This window comes from Gavia stellata, chromosome 10, assembly GCF_030936135.1.
Source record: "Gavia stellata isolate bGavSte3 chromosome 10, bGavSte3.hap2, whole genome shotgun sequence".
In the NCBI taxonomy this organism is placed as follows: domain Eukaryota; kingdom Metazoa; phylum Chordata; class Aves; order Gaviiformes; family Gaviidae; genus Gavia; species Gavia stellata.
Window position 1 is genome coordinate 31,329,028 of NC_082603.1, and position 27,621 is coordinate 31,356,648.

A 27,621-nucleotide genomic window follows, 5' to 3' on the forward strand; every position below is an offset into this window, starting at 1 on the left:
ACAGCCTCTAGCTGAGCTGAACAGCACCCAGTCTACATTTGATTTCTGTTTTAAATAAGCTGCAACACTACCAGGCACAGGCAGATCATTCAGAGATGAACATAAGCAGAGGGAAGAGATTTCCATCCTGCTTCACAGTCAAATACCATTTTGCGTGATCTACACCAAAAATACAAATGCCACTTTGACAGACACTGGAGTCTCCATCTCCTAGCAACACCTCCCCACCCAGCGTTTTACTCAAGACCCTCCAGCTCCTGCCTATAAGCACAGCTCCCTTCCCCAGCGTGTGGAAGCGAGATATATAGATACACATACATATAAGCATGCACACATACGTGTGTTTATTTAACAGCCAAAGGGAAAATTCCCTCCAGCCCGAGCCCTGGCACTGCTTTATAGGAGCACCCCAGGCTCTGCAGAACAACCGCTCTCACTGACACTGGTGGAGGTGGAAGGTGCTCACCCACCTGCTGACACGCTTGCTGCCAAGCAAAGGGCTTTCTGTAGCCTCCTGTAAGCCTTAAACCCCCCAAAATATATCCTGTAAACTAAAAACCTGATTAATATTAATTCAATATTTCTAGTAAACACCTTCTGGGTGTACAACAGGCTGCAGAAACACTCATGACGCATCAGTTTGCTCTGAGATTTAGTTACCAACTTTTAGGAAACAATCAAGATGGCAAAATAGTACACCTACATACAGCAGCTCCTGTTAAACATATTGGTTTAACCATTAAAAAAATACCATTCAAGATCTCATCTATTTGTTGTGGTGCTTCATTCAGGCAGAGTCGGGGCTTGCCAAGACTGGAAGCAGAGATCAAACAAACCCCACGTGCTCTTGTGTGCAAAGGCAGAAGAGAGCTGCCGAGAGCTTGCAAGGTAAAGACTTGCATGGACTGACACTTTTGCAGCTGCCTGAAGAAGACAGAGTTTTCTCAAGCTCTCCAGGAGATAGTGAACTTTAGATAAAATAATAACAATATTGTTTGTAAATAGTGTTTCACTTATGCTTTCATGTACATCTATTGTTCTGATTGAACGGATACGGTTTCATTACACTACACATGGTTTTGTATTACAGCAACCTTCCTGTTTCTACCCTGAGCTTGTTATTTTACTTATTTATATTATTGGATTCGTTGAATTGACATTTTATTATTTATGATGGTACAGTTGCATAGTCTGGTCATTATTTTATTGGGTATCCTTAGTTGACACACCTTCCCAAATAGCTCTTTACTACTTCAGAGTGTGGATTGCATTTGTGACTGCCTTCTGCTACTTCTTGCGGCTGAATAAGAAATGGAGAGGCCAGAATTAACATTATTAAAACATAGTAGAACTACTCTTCAAATATGCTAGACTAATTCCAGTGTTCAACCATGCTACTTACTCGAGATGAGCATGCATTGTTTTTTTAATGTGAACTATTCACATGGTCCAGACAAAGTTTACATCCTATTTAGGAGATGAGGGAGAACATCCTGCTTTCCTTAGGAATCTTTTTGGACCTTCAGCTGAAATTGTCCATCGGGTAACTGCTTGAAAGAGAAATGGATCTGAGTCTCTCCACAAACAACAAACCCCTTCCCCTAGCACAGCTCTCTGAGCTGAGGAGCAGCTCCTGCTTTGCCTGAGCTCTGGTCTGGAGACGCAGAGGTCCCCAGACAGCATTCACAGGGGTCCCATCACCCAGGCAAGAGGCAGCTGAGGCCCGAGACTGCAAAGCAGAGAGACCTTCACCTATAGCAAACACACCCGCATCAGCTGCTTGCCAGCCTCAGTTACTGTGCAGCATGGCAAGGGCTTTCTTTTTTTTTGGGTTGCCGTTGTCTTTTTAATGAGTAAAAAGGGAAACCTTCATCACAGAAAACTTTGGGATCACTAAATGGGTGTTTCCTTCAGGATAGGGTTTTCTTCCCCCCGAAGCACATTTCTAATGAGAAGTTCTAGCAAGAAGTAGCCCACTAGCCCACTTAGAGCAGCTGTGTTATCATTTAATATACAACATCACCATACCAGGCTGCAGGCTATCCCCGGGCTGAAATGCTAAGGAATGGGTAATGCATTCGTTAGGATGAGTTGTTAGCTCATGAGAAACGGCAGCTGACAGCACTGCCAAGATATGGAGATGGTTTCAGCTGGCTGCACTGACTGCTGATGTATTGATGTTTCTTTCCCCATGCATCTGTTTTCCTCCTTTGTATTAACACAGCTCCTGACCCACAGGAAGGCTCCTGTAGCTGCTTTGCCAAGTGAGAACCACTCACCCACCACCCCCCCCCCACCACACTGCCCAGCAGCTGCCGGCAGTAGGTAGCACCACCATCACCCCAAATTCAGCCCTTCCCAACCACACCCGTGAACTTACTGACAAACACTGGGTCTCCACTTCTCCCAGTCTGCAGTCCAGGGTGAAGGACAGCAAGGAGATACCCACGAGTGCCACCTCAGCACACAGGACCAGGTGACACCCAACCAGGCAGGTCCTGACACCCACTGCCCACCTCACAACCACCCTTCTCCACGACACCTCCTTTCTCCCCCTTCAGCCCACTACCCAACCACTCCAACGCAACCCTCCACCCTTCCTCCCTACTCCCCCACCCGCCCATGTTATTTCATTCCCACCCATCCCTTCCTTCTACCCACCCACCCCTTGTCTCCCAGCCCAAGGTACAGCTGGGCCTCGCAGGGTGCGTGGGGGGCCATGCTTCCCACCCACAGCACATCCCTCTCGTGGAGATGTGCTCCACAGACTTAATGCACCTCCCCTGGCTGGTGCCACCCCAAGCACAGTGTCACCAAAAGGAGGGGGCAACCCAAGGAAGGTGCACCCCAAGGAGGGTGCACCCTAAGGACAGTGTCACACCCAGGTGGGTGTCACTCCAAGGAAGGTGTCACTCCGAGGCAGGTTTCTCCAAGGAGAGTACCCCCTCCATACGGGTGCACCCCAAAGAGGGTGCACTGTGAGGAGGCTTCAACCCAAGTAAGGTGCAGTGCAAGCAGGGTGCATCCCAAGGAGAGTGTCACTCTTAGGCAGCTGCACCCCCCTGGCAAGTGTCACTCCACGGGGGGGGCACCAGCTGGCAGATGCACCCTCTGACAGGCGCCATCCCGAGCCAGATACACCATAAGGAGGGTGCACCCCAGTGTCCCCATCAGGTGGGCGCAGCCCACGGAGGGTGTACCCCACGGAGGGTGTCACTCCCAGGCAGGTGCACGGCAGGGAGGCTGTGCCCCCCGGACAGTGTCACCCAAAGACGGTGTCACCCCCAGGCAGGCGCACCCCCAGCCGGGCGCACCCCAAGGAGCGTTCAACCCGCACAGGGTGCACCAGAAGAAGGACACGCCCCAGGAGGGTGTCACCCCCAGGCAGATGCCGCCCTAAAGGCGCGTCGCCCCCGGGCAGGTGCACCCCAAGCCGGGCGCACCCCAAGGAGGTGTCGTGTCCCCCCCCCCACCCCCGGCATCCGCGGCGGGCGCGCCCCTCTCCGCCCCCGCGGCCGCGCAAGCCGCCTCCCGCGCACCCAGCCCGGCCCGCCGCTCCCCGCCGCTGCCGCCGCCGCTCCCGCCCGCCGAGCCGCGCCGCGCCGAGCCGGGCCGGCCCTGTGCATTGTGGTCCGTCGGCGGGGGGCGAACATGGCCGAGAAGCAGAAGCACGACGGGCGGGTGAAGATCGGCCACTACGTGCTGGGAGACACGCTGGGGGTCGGCACCTTCGGCAAAGTCAAGAGCTGAGTACCGCGGCCGCGGGGAGGGGGCCGGGCTCGCCGGGCTGCGCCCCCCGCCGCCTCCCCCCCCGCTAACGCGGGCCTCCGCGCCGGGCATCGCCTCCCCTCGGCGGCTCCCCCGCGGCGGCGCGGCCGCGCAGCATCCCCGGGGGGCGGCAGGGTCCGGCGGGGCGCCGTGGGGGCGGGCGGCGCTCGGCGCCTCCCCGGTGGGCACGGGTGGGAGGCGCCGCCTTCCCGGGGGGGCGACGGCGGTGCAGGGATGAGGGGGTCGCGGGCAGCGGGGGGGAGATGCCGACCGCGCCCTCCGGTGCCGGTGCGCCGAGCAGGACCCACCAAAACTTTCCCTCGAACTAGGGGGGCGGCGGTGGGAAGGTGGGACAGCAAAGCGGGCATCCTGCCCCCTCCGTGCCCAGGCCGCGGTCCCCGCTGCCCCTGGCTTGCCGAGGGGACGGCAAGCGCTTCGTAGCGTCAGGAACCGGGGGCAGAAGGGGTTTCTTCCGCCGCCCCGCGGTTCGTCGCCCCGGGGAGCCGGGCAGCCTTCCGGGCAGCCTGGGGAGCGGCGCCGCGGGGCTGAGCCCCGCCGCAGGCGGGGATGCAGGGGCCGGGTCAGGCGCGGGCTACGCGCGGGGCTTCCTCGGTCATCCCTGCCGGGGTACTCGGCTCGCCTTTTCTCGGTGCCAGCTTTGCTTTACCTGACTGTAAGATTTCCACACGCTTCTATTTCTTTTTCCCCTGAATTCTGCCATTACGTGCAAATTTTATCTTTCAATCACGACATCCAAAAAAAAAAAATCCCAACAAAATCTATTGTCTAAGCCAAACGAGTAGCTGTGATTCCTGGTTGGAAAGGGGTTTAGCTCCAGCCGGCGGGGCAGCTGCCCCGCTCGGTGTCCCCCTGCCCCGCCGGGAGGTTACCCGCCGTCCTGTGGCCGGTCGGAGGGGTGATGTGCCCGCGCTCAGCGACTGGAGTTTTAAAATAAACCCAAATTGACAGCAGGGGAAAGAAACCACTGCAACCACTGGAGCTAAGTCCACCTGTGACCATTAATCAGGCCCCTAAAAATATATTGCTGTGTTTAATCCCAAACCACAAATTTACTGACTAAAGAATTATCGAAATAAATACTTCTAACAGTAAGGACCATTTAAATCACTCACATATACCAGCAGACCTCAAAAAGTGCTCCAAAGGCAATTTTTTTCTTGTGGACCAGATTAAGCTTGCCAACAATAGCCTTTTTTCCTTAACTACCTTTACGAGTAGCTAGCACAAACACCCCCCACCCCACATATCACCCGACTTTGGTGAAAACTGACAGTTTCCAAAGAAACATTTAAAATAACATAAAAGAGATTTCTTAGCTCAAAACCCTTTATGGGTAAGTAGTACCCTTTATATGGTTTTTTCCCCCCTTAATATTTTGCCTACAACTGACAGATGAAATTTGGACTGGAGATTGGAAACTGAGATGAAGAAACTAGATCTCCTATTTATATAGAATTATAGCATTTTAATTAAATGAGCTTTAGAAAAACCTGTATTCACCCTGTTTAGCAAGAAACATGAGAAAAGCAAAGAGATTTTTGCCTGAATAGGTTCAAGCTTTGTATATATTGTGAATAATAGTTGCTTTTTCACTAAGAAGGCTGGTGCCATCAGTGACGTTTCTTGTTGCTGATGTGTTTTCTTCGAACTCTGCCTTGCCCAAGACTTTGTAAGAGGGACTTCTTCCTGCCTTACTCCTCAAGGTTAAGAAATCATAAATTACAGTTGTTAAGGATTACAATTATTAAGGAAATAAAAAAAATGGCAATGAAAGGAAGGATTTAGTGGTGATGGGGTGCTAACCAGAGCTTGAATTTGTGGCTGGAGCTGAATAGTCACTTTGAGCCATCAGAAACCAAAGAGATGGCAAAAAAGTCCCTGCTGGGATATTCATTCTGGCTCAGCACTGCCTGGGTCATCGGTGAACCAATCCTCCTAAAAATTAGCTAAATGCTGCGAGAGGTGCTTAGTTTTAAGCTCATTCAGTTCCTTGATCTTGTGTATAGAAAGACCATACAAGGCACGGAGGGGAGCACATAGGTTGGCAGGTGAGAGCAGGATTTTGGTGATAATACTGAAATTCCAGCTGGAAATGGTGATTAAGATGCAGCATTTTTTACAAGAGAAGAAGGTGGTGGGAGTTAACGTGGTGGGTGTGAACGTGATGATGGGAGGTCTCATGCCAAGGGTTATGCAAATACAGGGAGAGCTGGTAATAGGTATTTTCCTTGTCCTCCAGGCCAAAGATAAGATTAATTTACAGAAAATAGAACTATGGAAATGATCTCGGATTTTGAGTTTAGTGAAGCCGTGAGGGAAGGAGGTGGCATCTCCTCCGCTGGTGGTTGGTAAGAACAGATTAGACAAATTGCTGCTGTGTTTGTCCTGGGCACATCCCACCCTGTGGGTCCCCGAAGAGCTCTCCTGCGACCGCAGCCCTCGCACAACGAGGTTCATGGTGGTTGCAGCTTGGAGAGCTTAAATCAAAATCCAAATCCAAATATTTTTCCATGTGGTGCCACACGCGACGTCCCCGGTGGCCACTCGGTGGTTTCTTACCCTACTCTTGTTGGCCACCAAGGTGATCAATTTGTGGTCCCTCAAGGACAGGCAGTGCTTGGGTTATGTTTATGTTGGTTACGATGGCACCTCCGTGGGCTCGAGTCGGGGTCAGATCCCGTTTTCCCAGGCACTGTACCATTGCTGCTGAAGGACAAACCTTGCCTTGGAGGGAAGATAAACTCAAGGAGACTGAACAGATGAAGGAAAGGGAAGGGAAGGATGATATAACATATGAGCAAGTGGCACTGGGGCAGAATTAATACAACGTTGCTAAATATATGCTTTGGATGGATTTCATTTTTAACTTTGGGCTAAGATAAGGACCGGCACAGCTGATAGGAAAGGACTCTTCTCGCCCGTCCATAAAATTTTACATTCCCCTGAGCATTTGCAAAAATGTTAACTGCTTGTGCTACCGGAGCTGCATCAAACGCGCACCCAGAGGTAGGCTTCATTGGTCCCTGCTGTAAAAACCCATGCTGTCAAGGGGTTTTAACGATTATCTCAGCTTACGGTATTATGAACACTATTCCTCCTCATTTTTTCTCTTATAAAAATAATTAAATTAGAAGGGTCCTCTTTCAGAAACTAATTCTATTATCTCTCTTCCCTTCTTTCCTTAATAGCATCTGATGCTGAAGCGTTCTCATGCCCAGGCGGTCACACGTGCAAGCAGATGGGGTAGCAGCTAAGGACACTCACACCGTCTCCCGTTTGGTGCTGGTTGTTGGAGTTTAGGGTTAGCGTTACCCCCTAACCCTTATGGCTGGGGTTTTTCTGCGGCACAGTGTCCAATGCTGCTCCTCATCTCAGTGTCGAATCCATCTCCCCTGCTTGCCCTAGCAGAGTCCTACTTGCTAGTTTTAAGCTGCGGTGGAGCTTACCTGAGTACTTGTCGCTAAAAGACAAGACAGATGCTCAAATCCCCTTTCTAATACTGCCGCTCAGCCCTCCCTCCTCCCCCTGGGCTTTTAATCCGAGGAGGTAGCGAGAGGGAAGGAGAAGGCTTCCTCACCACCACCCGAGACCACCGTTGCCCAGCCTTGGGGCGAGGAGAGGACAAACCCATTAGAGACCGTCTGCACGAGCATCCCCTTCCATGCCTGTGTGGGGCATGGGACCTGACACTGCTCCTCATCCTGGGGCCAGATCATCCCACCACCGTGCTCCAGCACACGGGGTCAGAGACAGAGACTCCATGAGCAGAGGGAAGGTTGTCCTTACTGCCCCATGTCAAAATTCCCTGCATCTACAGGCTGCAGCCGGAGAGACCTGAAAGGCTTAAAAGTCTCCCACCCCACAGCAAATTACGTTCTCTCTTTGTCTCTATCTCTCAAGGCGTTCGAGTAGGCTTAACAAGCCACTGGGGACTGAAACAATAATATCTCTGTATCTAACGCTTACTGTAAGCAAAAGATGGATTACAAAATAGACTGTTTATTTTTAATTATTAATGTGTTTGAGCTAGCAAACATTCACAGAGTTACACGTTGTTTGTCATGGATGGAAAGGAGATGAACTCTTCAGCAATGGTATTAAAAACAATAATTATTCATTCCGAGCATGGCCATTTTTTTTTTTTCCCAAGTGTATCATAAAAATTTTTCAAAGCATATACTGGGATAAGGCCAGAAAGGGTTGTCTTGAAACAAAGGGTGGCAGAAATCAGGGTTTTCTTCCCAGTTCAGTTATAAACCACTTTGCTTTGCTGTTCCTCGGTTTCCCAACTAATGGCTTAGTGCGTTATAATTCTTTAATGGAGCTGAGTGAGTCAAGGGCAGTGTTCAAAATACAGCTTCTCGTGCTCCCAGGAAAGAGAGAGCAGAGGTACCGCAGTGTTATAGTTGACCAAATCAAATGCTGCTGGCAAAAGACTTGAGATCAAAGATGTCTGCTGAAGTTGTGTTACCCTCTCTCTCACTCCTTCCTCAGCCTCTTCGGTGTAACATACGCCATGTGTATACCACAGCAACCTTGGCAAAGGCTACCATTGGCCCAACTTGGGGAGAATTTCTTGCAGTAACTGAAGAGGCTCTACCCCGGCCCCCTCACAAGCCCCACTAAAGCTTGAGCATGCCTTTGCACTCCTTGCACACGCACTGCTTTGCGGACTCTTGCTCCAGCAAAGCCTCCCTGCCATGGGCAGCACCAATGCTGCCCTGCTCTCCCCTCCCCAAGGATGCACCAGGGAAAATGCCTCCTCGGACTATTTACTGCACTCTCCTTGCACCGCACGAGAGGAATTATCTGCCTCCTCCAGCCCTCAGCTAATCCCTAAATTGCATCTATGCTGCAAAGCTTACTTTATTTTCATTTCATCTAGTAGTTTTAAGTATTGCGGGGAATAAAATGGACATGCAAAGTGCTGCTTTAATTTTCAAGGGCAGTAAAGTGTTTTATTTTTAGGATGCTCTTACTGAGGAAAGAATCTCTGGCAGGTCTTATCTGGTGGCTAATAATAGTGACCTCGCATGCCCCGAGCGGTGCCGGCACTGCTGCCCTGCCCTTCTCATGCTGTCTGCTTATGCCATTTGCTTCTGATCAGCTCATTAAAGCCTCCAAAATTACAGAGCCTAATAGTGTAATAACAAGGTTTGCTCCTAATTATTAACTCCTTGCGCTCTATGTTATTACTGGAAGGGTGACGTTCATAATTAGAGAGCACAAATATTTACTGTAAGCAGGTTTTCTCTGCAGTCTTTAGAAAACCATCCGTATGTCACCATTTTTAATATCACATTAGAAAATACTGAGAAGGGGTAGCTCGTGGCCGGAGAACCCTCCTCGATATAAACATCCAGTTGACAGTTTTCAAGCAGTTTCTGCTGTTAACTTCAATATAAATCTTGCTTCCTAGGAGCTTTTTATTTTTTTGTATAGTCTGTTTATTGATAACAAATGGATCAAATGCTGAATTCATTTCACGTTATTGTTAAGTTCGTGCAATTCCCCCAGTGACGGTGGTGCTACTCCCAGTTTGTGGTTACTGTTTGTCCCTGTACACAGGAGATAAGCATTAGCATCTCAGTGCACCAAGTGCTTATTATAAAAACCCATATTGAAGTTTGTATCTTTTCTAAAACCAGAGTTTGCTCTTTCAGTACAGCAGTGTTCCTGCAGCTTGTCATCAAACCAAGAAGCACGCTTGAGAAAGTATAAATAGAAGCTCATTTTAGTAATGCAAATCCCACAGTCCTATTTTGGGCAGGGAAAATCCCTATATCGTTTTTTTAAAAGAAGTGCGATGGTTTAGTTTTAAGACTGGGTTTATTAGGGATTTGCTCAACCAGTGTGTTACGGTGGAGATTCTCCTCTACCATGTCAATGTATCTGTTTCTGATTGATCTAGCTTTTACATGCTATAAATCCTTGCAAATTAGCTTTGGGTATGACCTCCTCCAGTAACTCACTCTGTTTTATTTACTGGAGTGTTTTTTGCAGATAAGTCCCCTCTCTTCCACTGGGGCAACAATAAAGGGAAGAGACAAAAACCAAGTTTAAAATATTTCACCCCCTCATCTTTTGGTTTTTTCCCTTCAAGAGTTGCTTTTTGCTTATAAATCAGTGTCCTAAATCGCTTGTATGAATCTTGCTACACTGTTTAGTGACTTTGCAATGCTGTCTTTCTAACAGTTGGCGAACACCAGCTGACGGGGCACAAAGTAGCAGTAAAAATACTCAACAGACAGAAAATACGTAGCCTGGATGTGGTTGGGAAGATCAAACGAGAAATTCAAAACCTTAAACTCTTTCGGCACCCTCATATTATCAAACTGTAAGTACCCTTTCTGCCACATGTTCAGCTTACTCCTCCATCTGCAAAGACTTCACATGCACAGTTGACTTGGTTTCAGGAGATGGCTTAGAGTAGTAGAAAATGGTAGGGGTGTGGTCAAGTTTTTTTGCATGTTAGAGCCAAATGTTGCTTTTTGAGAGTCTCCCACTATCTTTCAGGGGGACACAGTTGACTCTTTGAGAAATGATGGAAGATGTTTCTTCCATTGAGAGTCTCGGTTATTGTAACAGTCAACAGACCGATGACCCTGAGTCAAGTTTTGCGCAGCTAAACCTGTCCAAGCTGTCCTCGCTTCCGTGCAGAGGCCATTATAAAGGTGCATAGAGAGGGTCTGGGCTTTCCTGTGTTGGGATGTTATTAGGAGATTTTGCGATGACCCTTTTTAGGCTTGATATCTCCGGACTTGAAGCTGCTGACAATTGTGCCTGAGGATTTACAGCATGGTCAGGCTCGTAGAGTGAAGCCTTGGCCTGAAGTCAATAGGATTTACGTTTTAATGGCCTGATTATCCAGAGCTTAAAGGAACATTTTTTTTTTTAATTTATTATTCAGACATAAGTTTTCAATGTTGCCACTCTGATGAACCTGAATTTAAGTTGTAAATCAGCACCTGCACTCCAGTCTCTGGGATTCCTTCTCAATCCCCAGTTTGTGTAGCCAGTCCACATTAACGAGGCACTTGATAATATCTTTGGCATTTCTATAAAAGAAAGCTGTCGAATGGTAACTGCAAGGATAAGTTGACATTTAGGTCAGCCTTAAAACTGGCATGAGATATAGCAAATACCTGGGACTTAGAGGCAAGGGAAAACAAATTCTCTCTACAGTTAAATAACTAACCATGCAGCAACTGTTGACTTTAGAGTAACTTCACAGTTCCATGGATTTATTGGAGAACAGATTGGTATTATTTCACGAAAAAGCCAGCAAGAGTCCTCAGCTGTGTATCCAGCATCCTGCAAGTTAAGTCCTGTTCACACATTTGTCAAAGTATTAAAGCCTAAAAATTAAACCCAGTTTAACAATAGCAGTGTCCTATGGTACATACTGCAATCATGAACTGCGATGATAAAGAGAACAGGTGAGGAGGAGACCATGGTACATAAACCTCCTCTTTCAATAGTTTTTTACATGTATATAAAAAAATAGTGGGGCAATTAACAATAACTTAGATGTCTGGATCCAAAGAAGTTCAGAAAATTTACGTTGATCTTATTGATCTTTATGGGACCATCACCCATTCACTTGCTGATCTCTGAAAATTGTTTGAAATCTGTTTGTTTCAAATTACAACCCATGGAAATTCAGCTGTTAAAAAAAAAAAAAGCAAACAACAATCTATTCTAAATAAAGCAGAGGGGGGTCTCAGCTGGTACTGCTATGAATTCCTGTAGCTGCGTTGACCTCAGCTGATCTCTGGCAGTTTATACCAGCTGGGACACTGAAATGCCTTTGCAGTGCGCAGGGATCATTTTGAACGAAAATTTGCAAGTCAAGGGCGATACCCTTTTTTTCCCCCCCATTCTAGAATATAGAGGGATTTAATATTTGAAAAATAGCTGGGATCTTTTGGGTTTTTTTTCTTTGTTTCTATACCTTTCCAAAAGAAGCTCCCTCTAGTGCCTAGAGTTCTTCTAAAGAACCTTCTTTATCCTTGATGTGAGGGAAACCAAATATACCCCCTCCTCGCCCCCAGCTAACAAAGCCTTCATTTCTGAAGCTGTTGTAGATCTTAGGCAAAATGGAAATCTGAAAGTCAGGACAGTCCTAGATGTGATGGGATTGTCTGGCAGAGATTTCAGAGGATTATTTAAAAGCTTGAAGGAAAAGTGTAGGTCTGTAAAAGAGATCCTTTCATAGACAAGTGAAAGATTATAGCTGAAATAAGAGATGGCTTTTCAGATGTGGAAAGCAATTATAAATGCAAGATCCAAAGAAACGCTTATTTTAACAGTTGACATGAAACTAATAATCTGTTTAAAAGCCTTTCCCTCTTCTTCTTAATATTTTTTTTCTACATCTGCTTGTGTTTTTGAAGGTACCAGGTCATCAGCACACCAACAGACTTCTTCATGGTCATGGAATACGTATCTGGCGGTGAATTATTTGATTACATCTGTAAGCACGGACGTGTAAGTGCCAGTACTGTGTCAGCCCAAACACTTGTGTGGGAAGAGGATGGTGTTTAGAAGCAAAATGACTGCTATAGGGAACGTGGTTAAGGTTAAGGCCCAAAATAGAAGTTGCTTCACAGCAATCCCATCTGGAGTGTCTCGTACCCGGCTCGCACAAAAGTTGCGTGCGATTTTTTGCAACGTTCTCTGATGCATTTCGATACGCAAACCAAAATATCCAAGGTAACATGTTGCTTAGTGCAAATATATGGAAAACTAGCATATTTTTATGATTTTTAGCTATGGGTTGCCTGTCAAAACCCCCACAGTTCAGCAGCAGATTTACAGGCACCAGAGGGGAAGAGCACTTGGTGTGGTCTGCGTCCCGGTCATTCGCCTCCCCCTTGGCTCCACATCCCGTTTTTTGAAGACTTTTTAAAGATGTGGCTTATCTGAACAACATTTTCAAATGCCGGTAATCCTGCTGGGTATAAATCACCTGAGGTGTAGGTTGAACCCATGAAATGTGATATAATGTTTACAAAGAAAATCACTAGTGTCTGCCCTGCGGACGTCCTTGTAGGCAGGGAGCAATCGCAGGGCAAGGAGATAAAAATGGGCTGAAGTGGACATCGAGAATAAAGCTTCAGATGAAGGATCAGCCCATCATACGTTTCCTCTCTGTACTACAGAAAGCCAACACATTTACAATAAATTGGTTTAGATCAGTGCACTGGTCGATGGATCTGACTCCATTTACTTTTCCAAGTACCGTTCTCATGTCCAGCACGTTTTACCCCTTTGGATCTTTTCAGTGACCAGTTTGGATCTTTTCTGAACTTTTGCATTCAGAAGCTAAATTTTTCATTAAGAGAGTCTTTAGGAAGTCATCAGTAAAAATAATCAGTCTCCTCATCATTTTAAATACAATTTCTGTAATGCAGCTTATACAGCTTTGTAGCTAATAGCTAACATAGCTATATAGCTAATTAAAATCATCACAATAGTCCACCTTTAGCTTTTTTTTTTTTTTTTCCCCAAAGCCATCTGTCCATGAGGAATCGCTCCCTGCGGCATCCTCTGCGGTATTCTGTCCAGCCTCGACCTGTGTGTGCTGTACAGCAGAACTGGTCTCCTTGGGACAGCAAGCCATTGCCTCATAGGTGCCACCCATAAGTTCTCCTTGATAGCTCAGCTAAATTTAGGTTTCTCATTTCATCTCTGGGCTATATCTTTTGCAAACACTAGCACATTATAAAATGCAAGGGGGGAAATCTGCTTTATTTGCTGCTTCTGGTCACAAGCACGCTGTGATTTTCTCTCTGCACCCTGGAACGTGTTGGCTCCTTGCTAAGTCAAACCTTCCCTTGCCAGCTCTGCACGCAAACCAACCTTCAGGACTATTTCCCCTTGCACCCACAGGTTGAAGAGGCAGAAGCTCGACGCCTTTTCCAGCAGATTCTCTCCGCGGTGGATTACTGCCACAGACACATGGTTGTCCACCGAGACCTCAAACCAGAGAACGTGCTGCTGGACGCACACATGAATGCAAAGATAGCTGATTTTGGTATGTGACCCCAGCAGCATTCCAGAAATGCAGCCAGCTCGGAGGCGCTTGCTGGAGCGTGTCCACGTAGCATGCCTTACAAAACCCAGAGCCTGTTTTCCTAACCACTAGCTGTTGCTTTACCTGAAAAGCCCACAGTTATAAACACCGGCCTTTTTGCAAAAGCAGGGATTACTTATTGTAGGCTGCTTCTGTACTGGCATAAAGAATGGAGCAGCAAGGTAATTTGCAAATCTTTGCTATGTTTTAGTATAATCACCTAATATAAAGATTTAGCTAATTTATGTTTAAGACTGACTCGGCACAGTTAATTCCAGGGTGAGCTGGCTGCATGTGGTTTTTTTCATGCATGTTCTCCGTACGTTTGGCCATGTGCTCTTGGCCTCACTTCATTTTACAAATGAGCAGTAACAGGAGTCTTTAAGTGGCATTACTGATTGAAATCTATTGAAATAGCTGGGCTACCAGCTCGGTCCCGGTGAGTCCTTTCTAGCAGTGATAAATCCTTTTGAAGATTTACAAATTTCACAACCCAACGCAATTCCCATATAACTTAAGTGCTCTGGGATGAATTATGTCTCTTTTCCTCTGTGCTAAAGAAAGAAAACTCTGGGATTTGCAAGTTAAAGAAGCAAAATTAGCCTAGAGTGAATATTCCTTGGTTGGATGTGAAAATAACAACAACAATGATAATAACAAGAAGAAGAAGAATAATTTGCAAATCAGTTCAACAGTTCCCCTCCAAATTTCCTCCTTCACTTGCTATACCTCTCCTCCTCTGTGTGACACGGAGTCCTCTATGGCTGGACCTTCACACCAAACATCAATATATAGTAAACATCTTGTTTTTAGGCTTGTCCAACATGATGTCAGATGGCGAATTTCTACGCACCAGCTGTGGTTCCCCAAATTATGCAGCCCCTGAAGTCATCTCTGGAAGGTAGGACATGCCGCTTCTAATCAAAGCCTACGTGAGCACGTGGTCTTTAAATTTGTTCTTGGGATTGGAAACAGCTTTGCACATCTAGTAAAAGCAGCTGAATCCTTCTAGCCTGTATTTTATGTTTGGGTGAATCTACTGGCAAAAATCTGAAAGTTTTCTTGGTTATTACATTTCTCAGTAACTGTAATAGCAAACCATGTTTTGCTAAAGATATTTACTTTGGAGGAATTATTAATAGCAGATGTTGACTGTTTATATTGCTAATTAAAGAGGGAGAAACCTACTCTTTGGATGCAAATACTGAGGTTTCAGATGGAAAGGCTTTTCCAGGCCACCCCCTCCCCTCCTGCCCACCTATAATATAAAACACAGTGTTAATGAGGCAAACCATTCACTAACAGAAGAATCAGGAAGATCTTTAATCACTTCCCTACACTCTTGAACTCTTGTATTGAAAGTACTTGTCTTCTGGTTCCTTGAGCTAGGGGTTTTTTTTTGTGACAGTAAGTTCAACCATCATAACTTCGTTTTGAATTGATGAATTGAATTGACAAACCTCCGGCGTGGTTGCATCTCTCAGCATGCAACATCTGTACAACGCAAGGCATGTTGAATGCACTCTGCAAGGTTGAATTGGACTTTACCATGTTGTTACCGCCTATATTTTACTGTCAGGAACCTAAGTTACATAGAGTGTACTTATTTCCCTAACCCTATAGTAGCATAGCAAGGATTGCAAATGCAGATTTTCAAATTTTCAGTCCTCTGAATGGTCCTTCAAACTGCCTATCTCCTCATTATGTGCCTCATATTTCTGAATCATCCTCTGCAGGAGCATTAGTTTTCCTAATCCAGCGTATTTTTGCCTAGAACTGTAGCTTTTAAATACAACATTTTGTTCAAGGTGTCTTAGCTGTGGTTATGATTGCTTTATCCTTGTTCACACCAGTGCAAGTGTTGGCAGAGTATCCTAGGAATTAGATCAGCATCCAAAAACCTGGTCGTGACTACAACTCTACATGCGAAAGCAAGTAAATCCTCATTGTCAAGAGGGGGACAAAGCCAGAAACTCTACCATGATTCCAAAAAAAAAAATTAATATTATTTCCACGGCTTTTTCAAGAAAAGCCAGAAGTACTTTTTTTTCAGTTCGTATAGGAGACAAGGCACATGGCAGAATAACAAGAAGTATAGTCCCTGCAGGTCCCTATATGCAGTGCCTCACTGTTCCAAGGATGCAGGCAATACAGCCTATTAACAAGCCACCCTCCCGCATCACTATCGGTTTTGTACACCTAAATAATATGCCAAGCTGCCCTCTTCTCAAAGAGCTGCATTTGTCGCGGAGAGGCACGATCTGCTGTTCCTGCAGCAGGATGAACGCCGTGCCGGTGGGTGTGCGGGGCTGGGGTGAGCTGGTTCCCGGCTCCTGCTGCCTTTGCTGGGTAGAGCACAAAAGCAGTCGAGTGTGACAGCTCAGGTTGCAGAGTCACAAAAGTGCATCTCATTTGGGCTTAAAAGTCCAATCAACTGGTCAGGCAACATGGTTATCGGCAAAAGAATCAGGGTTCCTATCTGTTGGAATCGGGCATGGAGGTGGGACCAAGGGGGCATCTAGCTAATTGTCCCCATTTCCAAAATGACTTTGCTGCTGTCCCTGGCCTCAGCAGGGAAAGCCTCACCCTTGCACAAGCAGAGATGGTGTTTAAGTGGTGTTCAGAGAATGACCGGGTGCGTGACCGGTGCTTTTTGTACACCGGTGTGTCTGCAGTTGTGCTTTTCAGGAGGAGCAAGTGCAGGATGATGAGGTTTCATGAAGAGACTTCTGTATTTCCGTTTCAGCCTCTGTATTTTGGTAGGGTTTTCCAGCCCAAGGGTAAGCATTGCCTCCCAAAAGCTCTGAGATTGTAGCAAAAAGTCATAAACAAATCAAGCAAGCAGCAGCAAAACACATATATTTGGGATGTCCCAACTCGGTGATGCCAGGGAGCACATTAGCAGCTTGTCGGAAGCGGGAGCGCTTGCATACCAGCACACAAACTTAATAAACGGAAATAAACACTCAGAGATACAGCATCTGCTGCTGTTTAATCTGCCTCACTGAATGAACAGAAATTGCTGGTTGAGCCCTTGGGGCAAAGGAGCAAACAGCCTGGCAGAGCTCTTGGAAATGTGGGGTTTGGCTTTTTGGAGGGTCTGGCAGAGGCAGGGATGTACACAGCCATCCAAAGGAGCGTGGGCAGCCAGCGCCAGCTCTGCCATTTCATTTCCCCTCGTCCCTGAGTGATTTTGGCTTAGGCAGGTTTGGTTGGGGGCATCCACTTGAGCAGCCCCGGGGTGGGCTGCAGCTCTGGTCCCCGTGGAGCTGGCAGTGGGTCCCCAGCTTGCCCAGTGGGACCTGCACCCTAACTAAGGAGAGGAGGACGGGGCATGACACCTTTCCTCTGCCCTTGCCTTCGTGCAGGCTATACGCTGGCCCGGAGGTGGACATCTGGAGCTGCGGCGTTATCCTCTACGCCCTTCTCTGCGGCACTCTGCCTTTCGACGACGAGCACGTCCCCACCCTCTTCAAGAAGATCCGAGGAGGTGTGTTTTACATCCCAGAATACCTCAACCGCTCCGTTGCCACTCTCCTCATGCACATGCTGCAGGTTGACCCCCTCAAGCGAGCAACTATCAAGGACATCAGGTCAGCCCAGGTGGGATGGGGTGGGCTGGCGGTGTTTGGGGGGGCTCCGGCGTAGCGGTGGCAGAGGATGGTGGCTGTCCTGGGGGTCACCGGCTGGCAGGTGGGCAGGGTGGTTTACAGGAGTAGTCAGCTAATCCAGCTGGTTTTTGTCCCAAGTGATTCAAGGAGCCCTCCTGCACCCTTCGGTGCTGATGGAGAGGGGGGTGCTGCTGGCTGGCAGCGGGTGATGATGCACAGGGTGATGATTTTATATATATATTAAAAAAGGCTATTTTATTGCATTATAAAATAGCCTTAAAAATCTTTTAATAGTGCTTAGCAAAACCAGCTATATCATGCAATAATCCTAAGAACTTAATATCCACCAGCCATTTTTCACTACTATATTCCGAGACCACCTCCCTCTGGGTACCAGTTCAGAACAAGAGGGTAATCATTGTACTTAGTGTCTATCCAATAAAAAAAGGAGGAGAAACACAAGAATTACTAACTTAATCCTTAAATATCGGATGTAGTTTAAAATGTGAGTAAATGGTTCATCGTTAAATGCAGAGTAGTTTTCTTGTCTAGTCAATGAGTGCAGTGCCCATGAACCTTTTATCTGCATGCATCACTGGAAATCCAAGGTAAAGGGAACAATGGGGCTCTTAAGCAGATATTTGTGCCTTCAGAGATCATTAAAAGTTCATGGCTGGTAGTAGGACTTCAAAATTCTCACAATCTGAGCCATTTTAGAAACATTTTGTAAAACTGGAGCCCAATCTGCATTTTATGAAATTTATAGTAATCATTGCATCTAGTTGGTGTGCTAACCATATACATTAATATTGCTAGGACTTTCAGGAGTTCTCAGGTTTTTAATGCATTTGCAATGGATGGCCTTAATTTTACCCTTCAAGAAAAATCAAGTAAAATGCCTTTTTTATTTCTTAATTCCTTGAGACTAGAGGATTTAATTACATGTTAGAGCAGCAGCACATGTGGTAAGATTGCAGTTGGTACGTAGAACCTATAGAGAAGGCTCTCTGTGACATTTAGCCACTTAATTATCATTGACTTCATTGTAAATCGGTGGGAATTGGGTACCTGGGTAGCTTTGATGTTCTGTATCTCTATCAGACCCATAGTAATCAAAAAGCATGAGCATCTCATAAGTGCTGAGGCCTTACTTCAAAGCCAAGTGAGCAAGCAGCCGTGCTTGCAAAGTGTCATCGCTGTTGCAATACTGAGGGGACCATGCAGGGCTGGGTTCAGCTCCCCAATCCGCAGCTGAGGATTAGTCTTAGCTAGACCAAGGAGGGACTGGTGGCAGTGGTTGCCCCAGCTTGCCTTGCGCAGAGCTCACGGCGGCTCCTCTCTGCCTTTCCCCAGGGAACACGAGTGGTTTAAGGAGGAGCTGCCCAGTTATCTATTCCCGGAGGACCCTTCCTATGATGCCACCGTCATCGATGACGACGCGGTTCGGGAAGTTTGTGAGAAGTTTGAATGCACGGAGTCGGAGGTGATGAACAGCCTGTACAGCGGTGACCCTCAGGACCAGCTGGCGGTGGCTTACCACCTCGTCATCGACAACCGGCGGATCATGAACCAAGCCAGCGAGTTCTACCTCGCCTCCAGCCCCCCCACCGGCTCCTTCATGGACGACAGCACCATGCACATCCCTCCCGGGGTGAAGCCGCACCCCGAGCGGATGCCGCCGTTGATAGCGGATAGCCCCAAAGCACGATGTCCTTTGGATGCCCTCAACACCACGAAGCCGAAACCCCTGACTGTCAAAAAGGCCAAGTGGCACCTGGGAATCCGCAGCCAGAGCAAACCCTATGACATCATGGCCGAGGTGTACCGTGCTATGAAACAGCTGGACTTCGAGTGGAAGGTAGGGCGTGCTGGTGCTTCGGGGTGGTTTTCAAGGGTCTTTTTCTCATGACCTGAATTGCTCAGGGAGCTTAATAAGTATGGCTACAGCCTCAGCTGTTTCCAAATAAATGCCCACACCTTGCAATCATCTCTGTTATTTCCCACTAATACAAACACGCTGCATTAAGGTGCTAGCTGTGGTTCAATATCTGTGGTGTTTATTTATGGCGTGAAATAAGAGTTCTCCTTCTGAATGCTCTAAGCCTCTGACTGGAAAGATGATTCTGCCTCGTTCAGCTGCGGGGATAAGAGGAGCCAGGCACATTTCTAATTTAAGTGGCTAACTCCTTGTGAGGGCATCTCGAGTGCTCCTGAGCAAAGTAACTCTTATTATTTCTGCTTGGTTCCTAGCAGTCGTGTGTGCTGAACTGGCGCGATACACATCGTCTTAAAAGATGCACAGGCGAGGGGCGGGGGGGTGTTGGGGGCAGGAGTTTGTACCACTGATGTGGTGGCATTTTCCTCGATGGAGATGGAGCGGTGCTGGTGGACCAGATGTGCTTTCAGACACTTGCTGCTTCCCCAGCTTAGGGCTCAGCTTCTTGAAGCTTGATTTAAACCCAGATGACATTTTAGTTGACGGCACTCCAGATATTTCTTCAGAGCTACACAGCATTTAGTAACAATCTTTTTCAAAGGCCAATTAGTAAATCCCTAAATTAGCCCGTAGTATCTTCTGCCGAGCCTGATTCCCTAAACCTCGGTGCGGTCGCTGATGTGAGCTCTCCTGACTCATGGCCTTTTGCAGCAGCCTCGTGCGAGCATCAGGAGCAAGGTAAGGAGAATTTCAGCCCAGATCTTCATCACTAGAGGAGATACCTTCCTTGCTCCAGGTCCCAAGGGTTTTACAGTGTGAACGTCACTGTGCCGCTTCTTCAAAGCCTCCTATCTCCTCCTTGTTTTTGATAATATTACATATTTAAAGCCAAGTAGTGCCCAGACACCTGATTTCACTCCACCAGCCAGGAGATGGACTGTCTCCGGATGCATATGCCTACACCAGCCAGACATTTGTTAGATGCATGGTTTTACAGAGAGCGAACAAACCTGATGTATTTCTGGTACACCTTCACAAACCAAGTCAGCCCAACGTCTTCATGTAGGCAGCGGAGCTTATTTTGTACGAGGAGGTTTCACAATAGCCTTTCCCACCCTAAGAATAACGTCAGATGTGACTTTTCATCAAAATAGCTTTCCCATCCATGCAATTGCTTCGTAAATATAGCACAGAGAAAAGACCTCACTGCAAATGAGATGCAGCAGATTGTGAGGTGGGAAGCGGCAAGAGAAAATACACAGCTCAAGGCTGAGTCACGAACACTGAATTTAGCTGTGCCGATGGGAGAGGTTACTCTCCCCAGCTGCCCAGCCTGCCCTGGTCTCACAGACACAGTCCTCATACGCAGGTCCATGAGTGGACTTTTTGGCTCATATGGCCATTGCTGCCAGTGAGGGGGGAGCAAACATCAGTTTGGTGCCTGGCAGACGGGTCACGGCAGCGTCATCTGCCAGCAGCTGGTGAATCAGAGCACTAAGAAGCGTTTTTAAAGGTAGGAGGAAATAGGATATCACAGAATCACTAAGGTTGGAAAAGACCTGTAAGATCATCGAGTCCAACCATCAACCAGCAAACACCACCATGCCCATTAAACCACGTCCCATGAAGCCATTTGCTTAATTTTATAGGCATTGTTCTTTCTAGAAACTGTGTTTTTCTCAGAAGATGTCTTGCTAGTATTTAGAAAAAAATAAGGAAAGAAATGTTCTTGCTACCTTGAGTCTTACTCCTGAAAGCAAGTTTCTCGTTGCAGGTGGTGAACTCCTACCATCTCAGAGTGCGCCGCAAGAACCCGGTGACGGGCAATTACGTGAAGATGAGCCTGCAGCTCTACCAGGTCGACAACCGGAGCTATCTCTTGGACTTCAAAAGCATCGATGGTAAGCGGGAAATGGCGCAACACAAGATGTAAAACACATAAAATGGCAAGTTTGGAAGTCTAAAAAAAAATTAAAAATCATTCTTTGCATTTCAAAATGCTTATGCAGCTGTTTCAAGTCAGCGAAAGCCCTTTTGACCCATTTGTCTCCACTACTGTTACTAGTTCCTTACCGAACGTGCGTTGCAGATGCCAAACTAATGCCACTTTTTCTTTTTTCTTTCTTTTTTTTTGTATTCAAGACGACGTGATGGAGCAGAGGTCCGGCTCGTCCACACCACAGCGCTCCTGCTCCGCCGCCGGCTTGCACCGGCCGAGGCTGAGCATCGATGCCGCTGCAGCCGCCGAGTGCCAGTCACTGATGGGCTCCCTGAGCGGCTCCTTCGTGGGCAGCATCCCCACGGTGACGCCGCGCCTGGGGAGCCACACCATGGACTTCTTCGAGATGTGCGCCAGCCTGATCATGGCCCTGGCTCGCTGACGGGCAGCACCAAGGCACCGGGCCCTTCGCACACGGTATTGCACTGTGAGGATCTGGTCCGACTTGTCTGTTCCTTGTTTCTTTTGCTTCGTTCCTCCTCCGCCCCTCACTGCTCCGTAGTGTGCGACACAGAGCCAATTCGAGACCCAAAACATACTCCCCTCTAACAAAGCACTGAGGAAATTAAGAATAACTTCATTTCAGTCGTTATACCGTGGTGAAATGTATCCAAACCCCTTTTTTTTCCTAGTGAACCAAGTGGGAAATGTTGGCATGGCTGTAAAGTAGCAAATGTATCACTAAGTTTTTGGAAAACGTCTTCCCCCTGGTTCATCCTGAGTCAACGGAGCCATGGCCAAGCTTTCTGCGATGTAGGTAGCGTGCAGTGAGGTTGATGTTGTGTCCCCTTTGCTGTGCAGAGCAGGGGCAGGATGGGCTGAGCCAGGTCAGAGGGGTCGACCGGGAGCTACGTGACATGGTAGTGAAATAGTTCGCTGGCGTTTGCACCTGGGTGCTGGCGGGGCTGCTGGCCTCTGGTAACACTTTCCTCCTTAAACTAGCAGCTGCTTAGATCCTTCTGCACTAGTGCAATACGCCATCCCTCCCCTCTGGGATTTTCCCCCTGCTAAAGATGGGGAGGGAAAGGTGGGATGTGCAAAGGTCCTGTTGCAAAGGTGCCATGGGAAAGCCTCCACGTGTCAAGTCTTTGCAGAGGAGTGTCCTGTAAGATGCTTTATTTCCTCCTGAGAGCCCGGACGGCACCGACCTGCTCACCACGTTCAAAGGTGATGGCTGCTTGCCTTTTTTCCAGCCCATAATCGCTGCCCCGCTCCAACCCACTCACGCTGCCCTGCCTCACTGCCGGCTCCAGGGGCCGAATCCCAAGCAGGATTTGGATGAGCCACCGACGCAGGGCAGGATGCCGATGAGCCACCCGAAAACCCGGCGCTTCGCCCACCACGTTCCCCAGGGTGGGGATCATCACTGCTGGGCGAGAGCCAGCAGCATCGCATGGCTCTGAAGCATTTACCTCTCACCTTTCCCGTAGGAAGCCTTCGCCCGTTGTCAGCACCCTAAAATCGCTGCCAAATCTGCCTTCCCTGCCTTCCCCGCTCGCAGCTTCGCGCCGCTGGAGACTCGCTTTTCATGCCGAAGGGCTCTCCCGTCCTGCTGCTGCTCACCGGACTGTGACCTTCACCACTCCGCTGATAAGGCAGGGATATCTGTGTTCAGACTTTTACTCTTTCTTTACTACTGGCTATCTGAAGGATAGGATTTTATTTTTTAAGACAAACTACAGGGATTTTTAAGGTTAAATTCTTGTTATTCAAGGGTAAGCTCTAATGCATGTGTGACTTCTTTGTTTAAAAGAATTATTATTTTTGATTACATAGGCTTAATCTAATGGGCAGCGTTGGCATCTGCTTGGCTTCGCTATGGTATTTAATTCCATTTACTTGATTGCGAAGGAACGTAATAGTCTAATCAGTCAAGGAACAAATGCTTTACGAAAACTTTGCCAAAAAAATCCTGGGTGGGTTTTTTTTTTTCTTTTTTTTTTTTTTTTTGTTTAAGAAACAAAGCGAAGGAGAACTTTTGCTCGTCCCAGGTATGTGCTCATTCAACTGTAAAAAAATTTAATCCATCTTTTTGATAGCTTCTTATGACCCATCAAGGTTTTTTGCTAGGTTTTTTTGTACAGTTGCACTTTAATTTATACTTTCTGCAAGTTTCTATGAGAAGCAAGGAAGAGAACGACACATTCAGCCTTTTGTACTAATCATTTTAGGTAACGAAGACAAATACGGGATATTTTTGCCATCTACTGGCAGTTAAGTGGACGTTTTCAGCTTGAAGTCCCTTTTTTTTAAAAACACAAGATTGCCTTACTTTTGTTACAGATTACGCTTGGATTTTCACTAATGCGACTTTACAGCTCCAATTTTTCCAGAAGGCGCACAAAGTAGAAAACTTCCAAAAAAAAAAAAAGAGTTTTGCTGTTAAGTTCTTGTACGCTAAATCCAACGCAGCAGTGGTTGGATTATAAACCCAGCAGCAGAACAGTTTTGTTTTTAAAAGAAACACTGGAAATATTTGTAGTACTCCTAGGTTTTGTAATGAGCTTTTTATTATATTATCATTATTAAATAAATACTCTGGGGTGGAGGATGGCTTTGGTACTGTGCCTGGTGGCTATCAGATGATGCGCGACTCCAGTGCTGTGGTGTGAGCGGGTCATACCTGGTGAGGATGGAGAATCCAGACTCCTGCATGCAAAAAACCCCACCCCAGAGCCAAAGCTGAGCAGCACATGGCTCTTTAGCAGCTTTCGGATCAGCACTGGGACACAAGCAAACAGCCTTGAATGGTTTTGGGTGCTGGAGATAAGCCCCATTGGAAAGGAGCAGGAGAGGGCGGCTGAGCGGCTGTAGGGACAGACATTAGTTTTCGTCCAAGAAACAGCTACAAGTGTCCATACCCCCGCTGTGAAATGTCTTTGAAATGGAAAAGGCTGTTTAAATCAACATTCGCAACGGAGCATCCTGCCAAGTCGCTTGTCCTGGAAACACCAGCAGCCCAGTTGACAAGGGGCTGGTGCGTTAGGTATCATCTGCAGTTCAGAAGTATGGAGATGTACAGATGTCTTGCCTTAAAATGACACTTGTCCTCTGGGATTTCTTACCCAGCAGAACTAATAGTATTAAACGGCAGCAAATGCCCTTGGGAGGAAATATTTGCTTCCTGGGGGCGGGTGGGATTTCTAGGTGGTAGGGTAAGCCCTGTGGCACTTGGCATCTTCTCAGACCCATGCAAACATTAACTCTTATATGGATCTGCAAAACCAGGACTGCCTAGAAGGCAACGAGAGCGTCTCAGTTTTCCATATGGAGAGAAAGAAAGAGATGAAGCAACTTTCCTGCTCGATGTCAGCAGAGGCAGTGGAGCGAGTGGGACCGATGGAAGTACCTCCTCGATGAACGCGTCGGATTTAACTGTCCATTACAGCCTTACCCAAATCCACGCTGCATTTTGAAATATTCTGAGATGTTTCACTTCTTTTTTTTTTTTACTTATTTTACCTTCAAATAGGCTGTTTTCTGGTTCCCAGCTGTAAAGAAGCTGCTGACCTCCGGTTACATTTTCCAGAGGAAAGGTTTAACTTTTACACTGTTACACTGTGGTCAGGTTTTTTGAGTTATGCTGGTACATGCACGAGCATCAGGAAAAGCAGGGTAGATGTATTTGAACTACAGAAACTTGAATTACTCCAAGTGCAATTCTTCAAAAGCCACTGGACAGCTGTGCTTTGCAAGCCACAAACTCACCCAAACTTCGCTTCAGCCCGAGGGGGAGAGAGACAAGATGCAAAGGCTATAGAGTTCAGGTAGGCTCCAGCGTTAACCTCCAGAACCTGGATGAGTTAATTTAGAAATAGCTTCTACTGTACTAGTTGGCAAATATATATATATGTATACACATATATATATTTTTTTATATATATATGTATACACATATATATATATTTTTTATATATATATATTTATATATATATATAAAAAATGTAGGTAGCATCCCTGTCACCAGCCTCTCAGTTCTGTTTGCCGCACGGGGGTGGTGTGTGCCCCGGATGCCTGTCATCGCACACACTAATCCCAGCATGTGAGAGGACCTGGAGGAAAGGGATGATATTTTTACACCCTCTTCTAGGTAAAGCCCATGAGTAGCTTAGCTGACCCCGTTGGACCCAGTGTGGCCTCATCCCGGGAAGGGGAGAGGTGGCCTCAGGAGCCACGAGCATCCTGCCCTCCCACCCTCCCTGGCCGAAGCCCTGGTGCCGGCGGGGTTTGGGGCAGTTTTATTTTCAGGAGTCAGAGATGAGCAGGCGAAGGCAGTGGGTTTTGGTTTTTTTTTCTCTTAACGACTCAGAAATGCATCTTCAGCGTGTGCGTCCAATTTAGCATTTTATAAGGTGTGTAGAAGCACAGGGGTATATATGGGCAGTGTTGTAAAAAATGAAGCAACTGGTTAGTATCTGTTGTATATACATTTTTTGGTGTGATTATAATGCCATTTGTATTGAAATAGCTGAAGTTCCAACAAAATAACCATTCTGTCTACTCCTTTTCTTTTTACTGCTCTTTACCTCCAGTCATCTTGTGTGCACCCATGTAAAAGGAAGAGAGACCTATGCGCAGGACATGAAATTGTGCCTTCGACATACATTAGGACTGCTGGAAGTCGTGGCTTTATTTCAAAAGGTGCACAACCCCCCCACCGGTTCATGCAGAATCCCACTGGTGAGACATGCAGGTCATGTTTCTAAATACTTGAAGTACCAGTTGTAGTGCAATTATTTCGCTTCACCCTTTTATTAGCTTAGAGGAGAGGGGGAGGAAGATCCGCACATCCATCCCTTCGGATGAGCCAAACAAATCCCTGCTCCAGCTCCTGCAGTATTTTACTGGAAAGTTTTAGGATCCGTTTTTGTTTCGGGTGTATGATGTGGCTCCTGGAGTCCCCTTTCTTAAGGTCTTACTTTGGTATGGGCTTTCCATTTAGTGCTTTCCTTTGGCTTCCTTAGCCCCTCCCTGATATATTCCTTTTCATCATTCACTTATAAAAAAAGCAACAGCTTCCTGTAATTCTGAATTTCCAGTCTGCCTCTTGGACATGGAGTTAATGATTCATTCAGAGGTACCTCATTGCTGTGCCTGAGAGATGAACTGGTGTTCAGAATTCCCACATTATACCTATTGACCAAACATTGACTTTTGCTGAGAGCAAACCTGGAATTGCACGTATGCGATGCACGTATCTTTGCTCCTTTTGATCATCAGAGTTAGGAGAACTGGACGGTAAATCAGAGCTCTAGCTGCAAAGCATGAGTACACTTTTGGTGTTACAAAAAGTCTGTTTTCAACAAAAGCCTTGAAATTCCTGCTGAAGCTGCCTTAATTTAAAAATCAAAGTTTATTTGTAAGACTCATCTCTATGGGGGTTTTTTCCAAGTTTTGAAATAGTTTATTTATCCTCATCTCACTAAGCTGTGAAGTAGATACCGTAGACATGGTAATGTTTATTCTTGTTGCTGAAAGCATGTTCATGTGTTCTGTATCATGTTATATTCATGTGTTTTGTACCTCAATGCATTTGATTGGTTTTTTTCTTTTAGAGCACAAAGCAAAACTGAATCCCAGGATAAATGTAGTGTCCATGGCCCAGCAGACAAAATTCAGCCCTATGAGAGAGCTGAACCAGACTAGTCCATTGCCTTTTTTGTTCGTACTATAAGGAGTATTTATGATTTATGATATTATGTATTTATGATTTTTTTTTTGTTAAAATACTGAACTTTAAAAGCTCTGAGTATAAGCACCCCTTCAAACATATCGTTAACATGAAGCTGAGAAAAAACCCCCTGAGCTCTATAAATACTCTACCCTTCTTGATATTTTCTATTTTGTCAACTGATGGACTGGAGAAGGTTTTGTTTTCAAATTAATTGGTTTAATACTTTCTGGGGCTAGCTGTTGTGGAAGGGCACAGAGCCTAGGTTCAGTTTTGTCCTTTGTGCAAGTAACCGTGCATTAGATAATCACAACGAAGCCTTTTACCTTCCATTTATGGTGTGGAAAGTGTTTCTCGCTGTACTGCACTGCATGTGATAGCTGTCTCCATGGTTGACATTTGCACTTTAATAAACTCAGAGATGAAAAGAGGTGAGAGCGACAAGTCCTTAAAACTTACTTATTGCACAGTCCCTTTTTGCAGGCTGGGGTTGCCTGGTAGAGTTTCCCGCTGGAGACGCTCCCGGCACGTCCCGGC

The 27,621-nt window shown here is 46.7% G+C and overlaps 1 protein-coding gene across 3 annotated transcripts; it reads left to right on the forward strand.

Annotated features, from left to right (window-relative positions):
* The first annotated feature begins 3,607 nt into the window (after positions 1-3,607).
* Positions 3,608-27,521, forward strand: PRKAA2 (protein kinase AMP-activated catalytic subunit alpha 2). 3 transcript variants are annotated; one of them, XM_059822279.1, is made up of 10 exons: positions 3,608-3,720; positions 9,985-10,126; positions 12,186-12,279; positions 13,684-13,828; positions 14,681-14,768; positions 17,236-17,460; positions 18,832-19,336; positions 21,189-21,315; positions 21,557-21,830; positions 22,844-27,521. In XM_059822279.1, the coding sequence occupies exons 3-9, from the start codon at positions 12,220-12,222 to the stop codon at positions 21,793-21,795; spliced, it is 1,389 nt and encodes a 462-aa protein (XP_059678262.1). In that variant the 5' UTR covers positions 3,608-3,720; positions 9,985-10,126; positions 12,186-12,219; the 3' UTR covers positions 21,796-21,830; positions 22,844-27,521. The 3 variants fall into 3 exon arrangements, with proteins under 3 accessions (XP_059678262.1, XP_059678260.1, XP_059678261.1); XM_059822277.1 differs by having other exon boundaries at positions 3,620-3,745; XM_059822278.1 differs by lacking the exon at positions 3,608-3,720 and having other exon boundaries at positions 10,023-10,126; positions 12,186-12,265.
* Positions 27,522-27,621: the final 100 nt, after the last annotated feature.

Excerpts from the sequence above, each read along its gene's own strand:
- PRKAA2 (XM_059822277.1), top strand. The coding sequence starts at position 3,652 with ATGGCCGAGAAGCAGAAGCACGACGGGCGGGTGAAGATCGGCCACTAC. Across the intron at positions 3,746-9,984 it reads CACCTTCGGCAAAGTCAAGA|TTGGCGAACACCAGCTGACG; the intron begins GCTGAGTACCGC and ends TCTTTCTAACAG. Across the intron at positions 14,769-17,235 it reads CCTGAAGTCATCTCTGGAAG|GCTATACGCTGGCCCGGAGG; the intron begins GTAGGACATGCC and ends GCCTTCGTGCAG.